Here is a 13,336-nt window from a genome sequence, read left to right as displayed (position 1 = left end):
AGGGCTGAGGCCGCACCCAGCCTGTGAAGCTGGCCTTGCAGCAGGGACTTTATCTCAAGGGCAGTGGGAGCCAGGAATGGCCGCGGGCCAGAGGAACGCAGCCAGGGTTGTTCCGAGGGGTGGAGATGGCTGTGCCGCTGGTCAGCAGGCTTGGAGCCTGGGGGCAGAGCTGCAGCTGACTCATCCTCTCCCAGTGCCCTGCCCGGCCTGATGGGAGGAGGCCCCAGGTGATCAGCGAGGTGGGCATAGACTCAGGTGTGGACACTCTCCCACCAGGCTCTCAGTCCAGCGGCCTTATGTTTTGAATGCTTTGAACTCTTTGCCACTGCTTAAAAAGAGAGAGAGACTTCACATACAATTCTCTGTTTCTGGCTTCCCCTGACTAGTCACCGGAGTCAGTGGAGTGGCAGCTGCCTCCGCGGGGTGAGGAGGCCCTGGCTGTTCTGGGCCTGCAGGCCCCACCCAGCCCACCTCACTTCCATGCCCTGCCTGGTCCCGTGGCTGCGTGCATGCTGGTTTTGTGCTCATTAGGGCACCTCCTAAAATATAGCCTCTGCTCAGCCTGTCAGCTGTGAGCACAGCCTGGGCCTGTGTTTACCTTGTCTTAATTCACACAAAGGTGCCACATGGGCTAGCCGTGGGCACTTGTGTTTGCTGCCCTTGGTTGGGAATCACTCCCGTCCTTGCAGGCCCTTTTGCAGCCCCCAGGGACTCCTCAGACTCTTACTCCAGCCCAGGGTCTAACCAGGTTTCTGCCTCGCTTCACTGGATCCCTGGGCAAGGCCAGGCTTCCAGGTGGGCATCCAAGGCCCAAAAGAGGCAGGGGCAGGGCGGGCCCCATGGGGGCCCTGTGCCTGTGGGCGGGTTCCGTGGGAACAGTGTTTTCTGCACAGTAGAGGCTCTTCTGGCCTCAGGATGTTTGGCGGCTCTGGGCCCATGTCCCAGCATGCCAGTGGTTGATAGAGGGATGGGGGCGTACCCTGTGCTTTCCGAAGCCTCTTCCCAGGCCGCCTCACTCGCTGGTTCAACAAATGTTTGTTGAGCACCTTCTATATACCATATGTTATGGGTGCTGAGATGCAGCAAGAGCAGCAACAGACAGGAATAAATAATAGCTGCCATCGTGAATGGTGCACTGGCAGAGCAGGCTGTGGACAGTGTACGTGTGCTTTCTGTCAGCTGGTCCTGGGTGCTGTAGAGAAAAAGCAGGGAAGGGCAGGAGTTTGTGTTAGGGACCGGCATTTTACACTCTGGGTGGGCCACAAAAGCTTCCCTCTTAGAAGCTGAGTTTTGAGCAAAAACCTGAAGGAGGAGAGGGAGGGGAGCCATGGGCCTACCTGGGAGAGATGTTCTAGGAAGAGCACACAGCCAGTGCAAAGGCCCTGGGATCAGAGCCTGCCTGCTCTGTTTGAGGAGCAGTGGGGAGGCCCATTTGCTTGGAGCTGAGTGGGAAGCAAGGGGGTCCCTGGAGGCTGTGACTCAATACTCATGGAAGTGGTGGCTATGACCTGGATCAGGGTTTGGCCATGACAGATGAGTACTCGACGGATCCAGGCCACGCTTTACATGGGCCCGGTCCTGTGGGCATTTGCACCTGCCATCCCTCTCATGGGGTACTCTTGCCCTCTACTTTGGGCCCAGTCCTTTCTGACTCCCCCTGTACTCCACCCTCAGCTTTCAGGGGAACAGAGGGCATGGTTTTTGGGGTTAACAACCCTGGCAGGCTGCAAGGGAGGAAGCACCAAGCTGTATTCTGGCCTCTGTGTCCTGTAATTTGCAGCTCTCCAGGGCTGATTATGGGGTGGCGTGGCCTGTGCCCTCCTCCTCCACCCCGCAGGGTTGGGACCTGCCCCGGCCGGGCGAGTAGGAGAAAGAAAGGGGGGCGCTTCTCAGAGGGCCATCCAGCCCAGGGGTGGCAGTCCCACCCACAGGAGTTGCTCCCTCAGCTCCTCTCCTGCGACAGCCAGCTCGGTGGTGGGAGTGGGAGGAGGGGCTGCAGGGGCCTCCCTGGCTCTGCCCCCCGCACAGCCCCGTCATCACCCCATGGCATTTCTTCATTCCGTCTCTGTCTTGTCTCTGTGTGTTGTGTTGTCCTGTCCTTGTGTGTCGGATACATGCTGTGTCCTCCTCCTTGTCCGGCCCCACCCCGCCATTGCCCCGGACCCCAGACCATCGTGCGGGGCAGCAAAGGCGCCAAGGATGGGGCCCTCACGTTGCTGCTCGACGAGTTTGAGAACATGTCGGTGACGCGCTCCAACTCCCTGCGGAAAGACAGCCCACCACCACCTGCCCGTGTCCGCCAGGAAAATGGGATGCCCACAGAGCAGGCCACCACGGCCAGAGGGGGCCCAGAGAAGGCGGGCAGCCAAGGCCGGGTCACCCGTCACAGCGAGGCGGGTGGTGGCAGTGGTGACAGGCGACGGGTGGGGCCAGAGAAGAGGCCCAAGTCTTCCAGGGAGGGCTCAGGGGTACCCCAGGAGTCCGCCCGGGACAAGCGCCCCCTCTCTGGGCCTGATGTCGGCACCCCCCAGCCTCCTGGTCTGGCCAGTGGGGTGAAAGTGGCAGCTGGCCGGCCCTTTAACACGTACCCGAGGGCTGATACGGACCACCCGTCCCGAGGTGCCCAGGTAACCGATCTCCCTGCCACAGGTCCCCACACCGTCCCTTTTCCTGAAACTTCTTCCCCCGTTCCCCACCTACCACCTCCAGCCTGTGCCCAGCCCACTGTCCATCTCCATCCTGACCACCATGTGTCTGTCCCACAGCCAGGGCCCCCATCCTGCTCAGGGAGCACAGCCTGCCTCTGGCCCCTCCAATGATAGCCACCTTTCTTTTCTGTTTCAGGGGGAGCCTCACAACCTGGCCCCCAATGGGCCATCTGCAGGGGGCCTGGCTGTTCCCCGGTCCTCCTCCTCCCGGCCTCCTGCCCGAGCCCGCGGCACCCCCAGCCCTGGAGTGCTGGGCCCCCACGCTTCTGAGCCCCAGCTAGCACCTTCAGCCCGCCCCCTCACCACCCCTGCTGTCCCCCCTGCCCCCGGGCCCCGCTCACCACAGCGGGAACCCCAGCGAGTATCCCATGAGCAGTTCCGGGCTGCCCTGCAGCTGGTGGTGGATCCCGGTGACCCCCGCTCCTACCTGGACAACTTTATCAAGATCGGGGAGGGCTCCACAGGTATCGTGTGCATTGCCACCGTGCGCAGCTCAGGCAGGCTGGTGGCCGTCAAGAAGATGGACCTGCGCAAGCAGCAGAGGCGTGAGCTGCTGTTCAATGAGGTGGGCCCTCTGTCCCTCTGTCTGCCTTCATCCTCCCGCCCCGCATTCCTCCACAGATGGATCTGAGGCCCATTGAGCTAGGCCCTAAATGGGGGGGAATGGGAGGAGGCCCTTCAAGTCCGGGTTCCCTAGGCTGGGTTCTGGGCCTGTCTCCTCCCCTCACTCCTCACACATCGCCAGGCTGTCTCCTCTGTCCCCACAGTAAGCACACCACCTCTGTCCCGTTCCTAGCCTCTCCCCAAGCCCGTGCTCCAGGCCCCTTCAGCATACTAAACCCCATCCTCCACCTGTCTTCCAGGCCCCTCACACCCGAGTCCCAAACCAGCCCCCAGAGCTTCTCCCCCAAACCTGCCCCACTCTGGTTCCCTGTCTTAGTGAGGCCTCCCAACCCCGTCCCCAGGCCAGAGCCCTGGGCCCTCCCTGTCCCCGCCCCAGCCTGCTAGCCCCATGCAGCCCCAGCCTGTGCCCCTGGACCCTGCTCTGGCCTCTCCTCTTGGGCACCCTGGGCATCTGCCACACAGCAGTTAAAAAGGCTCTGACAGGTAGGCCTGCCACGCATCCTCTTCACTGACCCTTACAGTGCCCCCTAATGCCTTCAAGACAAGGGCTACCTCTTTGCTGGCCATTTGAGACCTGGGCACAATCTAGGCCCTTGGCTTAGGAGTGACCTCTGTGCCACAGAGCTGGTTACAGACTCCGGGCTCCGTTCCGAGAGGAGTCTGTGTCGGGAGCACCGTCTGGGCTCTGGTGGAGAGTCCCAGGATGTCAGGCCTGGGGGTGTCTGAACTCTTAACTCTTGCCTCTCGATCTCTCGGCTCCCAACTGTGCCCCATAACCCATCCTGTCCCCCAGTATCACAGTGCTCCAGCTGCACTGTGTAGGGCCCCTGTAAGCATCAGGTTCCCCCTTCTCCCCCAGGCTCTGCCTTGCTGGGCCTTCTTGCCCCTGAAACCCATCCCCGCCTTCATTCTAACTTTGGCTGATACATGTTTGTCCTTCTGACCTCAACCCTGTACCTAGATGTTCTCCTCCTACCCCTCTTCCCTACCATGAGCCTGGTGAGCCCAGCCACTCAAAGACCAACCCAGGACTGGTCAGAGGTTGGGATTAGATACAGCATGTGCATGGGGTGGGCACTGCCCCCATGATGGAGGCGTCAGGCCACAAGCTGCCCCTGGGGTCTGTCAGCGTGGGCAGTGAGGAGGGCAGTCCAGGGTGACCCCAGGGAGCAGGCGTGGCAGGCAGCACTGGGCCTGCAGTGTGGTGGGGCCTGAGGCCAGGCCGGAGGGGGCGGCAGGTGGCTACGTCTGCAGACGGGGCTGGCGGCCCTCCCCTGCCTTGCCACCATGCTGACCCAGCCTTGTGTGCCTAGGTGGTGATCATGAGGGACTACCAGCATGAGAACGTGGTGGAGATGTACAACAGCTACCTGGTGGGGGATGAGCTCTGGGTGGTGATGGAGTTCCTGGAGGGAGGTGCCCTCACCGACATCGTCACCCACACCAGGTACTGCTGGGCAGCTGGACCCTGGCCGCACGTGCCCGCTGTTGCCCCAGGCTCCCAGGGTGGAGCTGGGTTCCCTAAGCCCTCTCCCATGACAGGACAAAGTCACCTCCAGACCCCTGAAGGTGGGGCAATGTCTCGGGACCAGCAGTATTACATCCCCTTCGGACCCCAGGGCAGGTCCCCGTCTGCCGAGTTGCTACCCCCAACCCCCTGCCTCACACAGGATGAACGAGGAGCAGATCGCCGCTGTGTGCCTGGCCGTGCTGCAGGCCTTGGCCGTGCTCCACGCCCAGGGTGTCATCCACCGGGACATCAAGAGTGACTCCATCCTGCTGACCCACGATGGCAGAGTGAGGAGTGGGGTGGTTTGCGCTCCCCCCATGTGCCCCGGCCTCCCTCTGCTCTTAGGGTGGCTCTGAGCCCTGAGTCAGTGGCTGTAGGAGCAGTAAGCTTATTTGTTCCTCATGCAACAGTCTAGAGTCAGGGTCCAGGTCAGTGGGGGGGCTCTGTTCACAGTCACTGGGGGGCCCAGGCAGAGGCTCAGCCATCTGCACAGGATGCTGGGAACTGTAGTGCAGCCCTGGGCCCAGAGAGGGGAGAATGCCTTTGGGCAGCCAGCCACAGCCCTCAGCCACATATTTCTCCCTCCACTGGGAACCTGTTTCTAGCTGAGCACCTAGGGGTGGGCTGTGGACCCTGGTCTTGTATCCCACCTTCCGGACTGAAGTTCTGAATCTGAAATCCACGGATGAGCCTCTCAGTATCCAGAACCTGCATTTATATTCCAAGAGAGGACATAACTTTCAGTGGGAGGGGCCCTTGACTTGCACCAGATTCTTGGTAGTTCACCTGCCCTTCCCCAGGAATGGTAAGCCAGTCAGCAGAGGCAGAGCATGGAGGGTCTGTTTCACTGGGGGTCTCAGTTGGGGTCCATGAACCCCTAAAGATGTCTGCAGATGTGTTTGGGGGGCTCTGTGAGCCTGAAGTGTGGGTGTGCTTCCTGGGGCTAAGACCCATAGATACCCTGAATGAGGTCTGTTCCCCAAGTGTAAATCCTTGGTTCAGGGAATGTGGGTGTTGCAGCGGCAGGCTGGGGTCCTCACGCCCCTGGTCAGGGCTGCATCCCTCTCATGCATGTCAACTGGAGATGTGCTTCCTCCAGGGAAACAGGGGCCCAGGGCATGGGCTTTGGGGCCCAGCCCCGGTCTTGACCCCTGCCCAGCCTTTGGTACCTCTAGGACTTGGGCCACTTCCCCCAGGAGCCCAGTGCCGACCCTGTCAGGAAGATAGATGGTGTGATCCTGGGGGCCCCTGCTGGGAGATGGCCCAGCCGCTCCGTGGTCTGGCTCTAACCTCTGGGCTGTGCAGTGGAGACCCAGCACATGGAGGTCAATGAACTAATTAGGTGGGCGCCTCTGCTTCCCCTCCCCCTGCCAGCACCTCTGACCCCACTGCCTGTGCCCTGCTCCAGGTGAAGCTGTCAGACTTCGGGTTCTGTGCCCAGGTGAGCAAGGAGGTGCCACGGAGGAAGTCACTGGTCGGCACACCCTACTGGATGGCCCCAGAGCTCATCTCTCGCCTCCCCTACGGGCCAGAGGTGAGCCAAAGGGGCCCTGGTTGTCCTGCCGCCGGCACTGGTTGATGCAGTGACAGCCCGAACAGCCAGAGTGCTGGTGCTGTGGTGGAGCTCCGTTTGGGGGCGGGTTGCCAGGGATGGTTTTGTGGGGAAAGAGGTAGGCATTCGTTACTGAGGGCACGAGTTCAGAGCCAGGCCCAGAGCTTCGTAATGGGCACAGAATGCTGAGCAGCAGTGGCCATGGCCCAGCCTGGCAGCCTGCTGCAGAGGCCCCAAACTGTCCGGCTTCTGGCTGCTATGGTCTGAAGATGCTCTTGTAAGCATTTTAAAGAATTCTCGCATAATAGTCTGAATTTCCATCCTCTATCAGAAAACTACTTGTTCATCCTGTGCGGGGCAGGAGGTTGGGAGTAGCAACTAGGCGACAGGGACCCGCCCTGGGGAGGCCAGACTCCCACATGGCAACAATTGGCAGGCACTGAAGGGCTGCTCCACGTTAGAAAAGGCAGGGGTACCTTCATCTTGGCTGTAGTCCCCACCCATCCCTATTGATGCTCTAACCTTCACTCACTGCTATTACCTGCCTGGTCCTGAGGCCTTTGAGTTGTGCTCTGTGGCCCTGAGGATTCCTCCATGATCAGTCTACAAGATTTAACCCAGTGCCTGGCCATGAGAAAGGCATCCTGGGAAGCATATTGTGGGGGACCTGAGGCTGGAATGTGGTCACACTGGAAGGGGAGGCTGGGATGAGATTCTGAGGGGCTATCTCAGTCAGGACTGCCTGTGAGTGACAAAACCCCTCAGTCAGGTTCAACAAAACATGAAAGCTCTGGGTCCCCAGAATGGCGAATTAGGTGGGTGACAAGCTTCAGGCCTGTTCGCCCCGTCCTGTGTGCTCGGGCCCTCCCTGAAGTCTCAGGGTTCACTCTGACTGGCCCAGCATGGGTCACGCGCCCATCCCTGAGCCAGTTCCTGTGTCCAGACCATGTCAGTGACACAGCCTGGTCACAGACCCACTCCAGATGCTCCATGGAATGAGAAGGGAGAGGAAACCGGGTGTGGTTGACAAAAGGAAGGGGGATGGATGCGGGGTGGGCAGAACCGGGCTGGTGCTGAGGGCTTCCTCCAGCTCGTGGGCTTCCCTCGGGCGCCGGCCCGTGCCTGCCTGCCCAGCTTGGCCCTGATGTCCTTTCCCCACTACAGGTGGATATCTGGTCTCTGGGGGTGATGGTGATCGAGATGGTGGATGGGGAGCCCCCCTACTTCAACGAGCCACCCCTCAAAGCCATGAAGATGATCCGCGACAACCTGCCACCCCGACTGAAGAACCTGCACAAGGTGGGTCCTCCTGGTGGGTGGGCTCGGGGCAGCCCACTGGCCAGGCACAGACAGGGCTGGGGTGTGGTTGGCTCCTGGGGGGCACTTCCTGCGTGCTGGCCTCACCCCCCACCAGGCCTGTGCCCAGAGCCCTTGCCATCCCGCAGAGGTGGTGTGGGGACTGGCCCAGCTCAATGAACACAGAACAGCCAGGTCCAGGCGAGCAGCCTCCCCGGTGGAGGAGTCGCCTGGTGAGAAGGGTGTCTTGGCCCAGCTGCTTCCAGCTTCTGGCAGGACCTCAAGGGTAGGGTGGAAATGAGCCCCTCGAGCCTTTGCATTTGTTGCTGCCCCTGAGGCCAAACTCTATAAACCCCTGGGACATCATGCCCCCTCCCTGGATGTAGTAGATGTCAGCCCCTCTGACAGAGGAAGAAACAGGGCCTCATGGTGAGTGAGCATCATTCAGACGCCCCCTGACCTGCTCCCCCATCTCCCCACAGGTGTCACCGTCCCTGAAGGGCTTCCTGGACCGCCTGCTGGTGCGGGACCCAGCCCAGCGGGCCACGGCTGCTGAGCTGCTGAAGCACCCGTTCCTCACCAAAGCAGGCCCACCCGCCAGTATCGTGCCCCTCATGCGCCAGAACCGTGCCAGATGAGGTGCAGCGCTCTGTCCCTCAACCAAAGAGCCCCTTGGGTCAGCCCCTACCCTGCTGGAGGCCAGTAGGGAGCTGGCCCTCACTCCTCCCCGCCTGGGAGATGCGCAGTGTGGCCCTGCCCTCCTTGCTGGGGGCGTTTGGGACCCAACTACTGAACTCTGGTTTTGATTTTGTGACTTTAAAAAAAACACAGGGACTCATGGGAGCAAGTGAGGCTCCCAGGACCCCCCACCCTCCAGGACAGGCTCTCCCTGTGTTTTCCTGTCTCCAGGAAGGACAGGTGGCCCTCCTATCACTGGAAATCTGCAGTGGGGGCCTCTGAGGGTGGAGAGAACACTATGAAAGAGGCGTGCATGTGTGCGTGTGTGTGTCTGTGTGTCTGTGTGGGTGCACATGTGTGTGGTAGGCCCAGCTATTCTGGCCTCCAGCCTGGGAGTGGGTGTCTCTGAGACCTTGCCTAACATCCAGTCACCTCTCCCCCCTGAGCCATTGTGGGGGTTGATCATGAATGTCTGAAGAGTGGCCTTTTCCCATAGCCCTACACCCCCTTTCTGTAGCTGGATGGGGAGATGGGTTTGGTCTTCCCACCCCCCACCACCCCAGCCTCTGCAGAAAATGACTACTGCACCTGGACAGCCTCTTCTTTTCTAGAATATTTATATTGTCATTTTATAACACTCTTGCCCCTGTCCCCACCTGGGGACAGATGGTCCCTGTCCTGCAGGGCAGCCCGGGGACAGAATCACGCTTGAAGAATCAGGTTCCTGCCCCCTCAGTGCAGCCCTGCCCTTCCTTCCCTGGAGTTAGTTTTACAATTAAAACATTTTCTTGTTTTGTGTGTGTGTGGTATGTAGAGGCCCCTCCCTGTCCAGGCCGTCCTGGGGTGAGCATCTCAGAGGAGGCTCTCCAGGGTTGGGAGAGGGAGGCCTGGCCAACCCCAGGACTAAGCCTAGCTTAGGGCAAGGGCCATGTGGGTGGGTGGGTGGGGAGGTCCAAAGCAGCCAAAAATACCCCCCACCTCCCCAGCCCCCCAGTCTGGAAACAGCCAGTTCAGCAGATGCCATGTATCATGATGACCAGTTTGCCAGATCTGCAGTTTCCTGGAAACCTGTTTTAAAAGTTTTCTTGAGCATGTTCAGTGGGTAGGAAGGATCCTGAGTGAGTTGATGTTCATAAATTGACCATTCTGAATATCACTCAGTGGGAAGGTAGGCTTTTGAGGTTTTGGCCAAGGCAGACTGACTGGGAGCTGCCAGCTTCGGAGATGATCCGCCGGCCGAGTCCTTCCCTCCAGGTCAGGGCCCTAGGGGAGAAGGGAACTGGGCTGACATCAAGGTGACAGTGTTGTGTCTGCATTCTGTCCGTGTCCTCCCAGAGCACCCGGAGAGGTGGTCGGGCAGGAACAGTCGCCTGGGGGTGCTGGGAGAGTGTGGGGTGAACCCCCTTCTTCAGAGCCCACCAGGCATCACGGGTACCAGGGAGCCCAGGCTGGTTTGTGGGCGGGCAGTGTGACAAGTCTCAGAGGGAGACTCTGGCCAGGTGCACAGCCATGTGGCCTGCACCTCTCCGGAGGCCCTGAGCTCCCCGCAAAGTCAGGGTGCTGTTTCTGAGACAAGGCCTGGCCAAGAACATGCATGATCTAGATGGATCACCACAGAGATTTAGACATAGCAGTGAGAGCAACTGTCACCATATATGACTGAGGCCTGGGTGAAGTGGCTACTGTGAAAAAAATACGACAAAATTGGTGTAAGGAGAAATAGAAAACAAGAAAAGACGACTCCCACACACACCAAAAAAAAGGTTCAAGTTGGAATGCTTCTACAAATGAATTCTACCAGACTTTGAAGGATCAAATAATTCCTACCTTGTACAAGTTGTTTCAGAAAATAGAAAAAGAGGATGATCGCTCAACTCATTTTAGGAGGCTGGTATGACCACGATTCCCAAACCAGATAAGGATGATAAACAACATCTGAGAGAGGCCACTGGGCTCGTGTGCGTGATCCCACTGGGCTCTGGGAGCAGCACCAGGACGTGCCGCCGTCCCAGGACGAAGCCCCTCAGGAAGGCACTCTGCCTCCTTGCGACTCTGCTGTTCTTGTCGCCTTCAGTGACATCACTGCAGTTCAGGGCGTGGTTTTGGTTTGAGGAGGCCCCCAGGCCTCCCTCCTGCTGCCGTGGCCCATGCAGAAGGGGTCACACAGCAGTAGTCAGAAATCCCCTAGGTTCCAACGGGACATGTAATACAGGGGTTGGGTACCAAGGCGTTGGGAAGGCTGGAGGAGCCAAAGAGGCCAGCAACCTGGCCGTAATCAAGGGCAGGAGACCACTCCCCTGGGGCTGGAGGAGCAAAGGGCTCTCCAGAACCCCTGGAAGGCGGCTCACGTCTCTGCTGCCACCACAGCACAGTGGCTCCTCCACCTTCTCGCCTTTTGCTCCACTCCAGTGCCTCCTCGCAGGACCGCTCTCCCAGCTGGCGAGGGAAGCCCAACAGATAGTTTTTCAGGCTTCCAGCCCTGGTGAAGAAAGGGGGGACTCAGGTGGGCGAGTGTGGCAGAGCAGCAGCAGACACCTACCACGGCATCGATGGGCAGTGGGGACCTGGACCCACGGTGTCCAGATGCCGTTGAGCAGACACGGCACTGCACAAGGAGTGAAGGCCTCAGGTGCAGCAGGAGGTGCTGTGCTGCGGGTGGTGGTCAGAGCTGCAAAGGCCTTAGGTCAGAGGCCTGTTTATGGAGATGGAAAATGAGTGATGGAAACCCGAGTCAGACCAGTAGCTGTCAAAGTGTGGTTCCCGGAACTTGCTGGAAATGCAGATGCTCAGGCCCCAACCCAAGCTGAATCAAACTTTGGGTGGGGCCCTGCAATCTGTATTTTAATAAGCCCTCCCGGGGATTCTGATGGCTGCTCAAGTTTGAGAACTCTGAGATCTACGATTGTGCTCTCACATAAATTGCTGAGGAATGTGGGAATCAGCCCCACCCAGGCAGCAGCGCCTGGCCTCCTTCCATCTTGCTGCTCCGTCCTAGGATTCTGGCCCTTCCCATGTGGTCTGAGGGAGACGGGGAAGAGGAGGGCACTCCCCTTCCTTTAAGAACAGACCCAGAGGTTGCACCATTGCTTCTTCAGCCAGAGCTTAGTCACATGGCTGCACACAGCTGCAAGGAGGTAGGGAAATGTATTCTTGATTCTGGGCAGTGGTCTACCCAAAAATTCTATTACTAGAGAGCCATGATTCTCCACCTCTGCTGTTCATTAGATTTAATGGCTTCTCCCCTACAGAGCCCAGAGGCAGACCCAAGTGTAAGCAGGGGCTTAATATATGATAAGGGTGGCCCACAACCCAATGGGGGAAATTAGATTGTTTAATAATGTTGGGGAAATGGGTTCATTTTATGGAGAAAAAATACCTGAATCTCTAACTAATATCACAAAAGAGAAGCCTAGATCTATGCTGTCCACTATGTCTGTGTGTATCCATGTAGCCACTAGCCACATGTGGCTATTTAGTTTTAAATTAAAATGAAATAAAATTAAGCACTCAGCCCCCTGGTGGCACAGGCACATTTCACACACTCCACTGCCGCCTGCGGCCAGCTACTGCAGGTCGGTGTAGTTGGCCTCCATGGTCTCAGTTCTGCTGGACGGTTTTTCTCTAGATGGATCAAACATCACTAAGATAAACTGAGAGTTGACAGAGGAAAATGCTTGACATCCTGGGGGCAGAGAAGGACTTCTTAAAACTCCAATGGAACAGAAGATAATGAAAAAACTTTGATTATGTCAAAATGTAAATATTTTCTTCAAGGAAGGACGTCATGGGCAAATATAATCGGTTTCAGAATGGGGAAGGATTTACAAACTCTACTGCTGATATTTTTTTTTAAACAAAAGAGCAAATCTACTAGAAAAATGGCAAAGGATATAAAAGAGGCAACTTCCAGAAGAAGAAAACCCAAAAGACCAGCAAGGATGCATATAGGTGTTCAAACTCATCAGTAATCAGGGAAAGGCAAATTTCAGCATAAGCTGTCGTTTGAACACTATGAATCTGGTAAACACTAGAGTCTGGCTTCGTCAGATGGAGTACTGCGCATGTGTGTCTCCCAACAGCTCCCCTCCTGGATGACTTCCCAACAAAACTGAGGTGGAGCCGTGTGAGGTGGTGCATGGGATGGTCACTGCAGTGGCATTTAGGGGGTGGGAGCTGGAGGCAGCCCAGCTGTCCACTCCAGGGGAGCGAGTGGTGAAAGTAGCGGGCAAACACCCAGGACTCCTGTGGGCCTGTCAGGAGCCAGGAACCAAGTGTGCCTTGCGCATGGGGACGGGTAGCCAAATCGGTGACGGAAAAAGGAAAATCAAGATCTCTAAAATCAGTCCAGGTGTATAAATTACAAACTATGGACATAAAACAATAGACCCAAAAGAGACTTATTTATGTAATAGAATGGTTCCCGGTGGGGAGGAGAGAAGAAAGGGGGGCTAAAAGGGAAGAATGAATGACTGAGAGATGGGTCTTAGGAGGGATAAAGGTCTTGGCAACCAGGCTGAGTTCTATTAAGCAGAGGGCACCCCCATCCCCACTTTGGTGTGGACTGAGGCCTGGTCACACATATTTAAAATGAAAATGATTTAGGTGATTCTAACACTCAGCCAGGATTGAGAATGGGGTTGGTGGCTGTGAGGACTGCCCAGCACTTTGTCACAATTAGTCACTGTTAACCTCAAACCTCATAACTGCCTTCTGCCAATGCCCCACAATTTATCAAGAGGGACTCAGGGATCAATCATCTCACATCCTCCATTTCCAGATGGGAAACAGGTCCGTGGACGGAAAGGGCCTGCCTGGGCTCACATGGGCTCAGAGGGCCAGGCCTAAAGTCTTGGGTCCCTCCTCGGTTTTCTGTGCCAGGCCTCTCAGGCTGGTCAGGGGGCTTCGGCAGTGAGCAGGGCAGATGCGATCCAGGAGGTTCAGACAACAACGCCCCTGCGGCCAGGCAGG

At 57.8% G+C, this 13,336-nt stretch overlaps 1 protein-coding gene across 6 annotated transcripts in view; it reads left to right on the top strand.

Moving 5' to 3' along the window:
* PAK4 (p21 (RAC1) activated kinase 4) overlaps positions 1 to 9,162 on the top strand; it is a 42,594-nt gene extending 33,432 nt beyond the window's left edge. For 5 of the 6 annotated variants that reach the window (XM_017657755.3, XM_017657757.3, XM_017657754.3 and 2 more), the window contains 7 exons: positions 2,169 to 2,627; positions 2,845 to 3,273; positions 4,646 to 4,779; positions 5,003 to 5,129; positions 6,251 to 6,376; positions 7,559 to 7,693; positions 8,173 to 9,162. In XM_017657755.3, the coding sequence (XP_017513244.3) occupies positions 2,169 to 2,627; positions 2,845 to 3,273; positions 4,646 to 4,779; positions 5,003 to 5,129; positions 6,251 to 6,376; positions 7,559 to 7,693; positions 8,173 to 8,328 (1,566 nt within the window). In that variant the 3' untranslated portion in view covers positions 8,329 to 9,162. The remainder of the gene's footprint in view (positions 1 to 2,168; positions 2,628 to 2,844; positions 3,274 to 4,645; positions 4,780 to 5,002; positions 5,130 to 6,250; positions 6,377 to 7,558; positions 7,694 to 8,172) is intronic. The other variant, XM_017657760.3, reaches the window with a different exon arrangement.
* Positions 9,163 to 13,336: the final 4,174 nt, after the last annotated feature.

Source organism: Manis javanica, chromosome 17, assembly GCF_040802235.1.
Source record: "Manis javanica isolate MJ-LG chromosome 17, MJ_LKY, whole genome shotgun sequence".
NCBI classification, from domain to species: domain Eukaryota; kingdom Metazoa; phylum Chordata; class Mammalia; order Pholidota; family Manidae; genus Manis; species Manis javanica.
The sequence above is the reverse complement of the archived record's forward strand: the minus strand, read 5'-3'. Positions and strand labels throughout refer to the sequence as shown.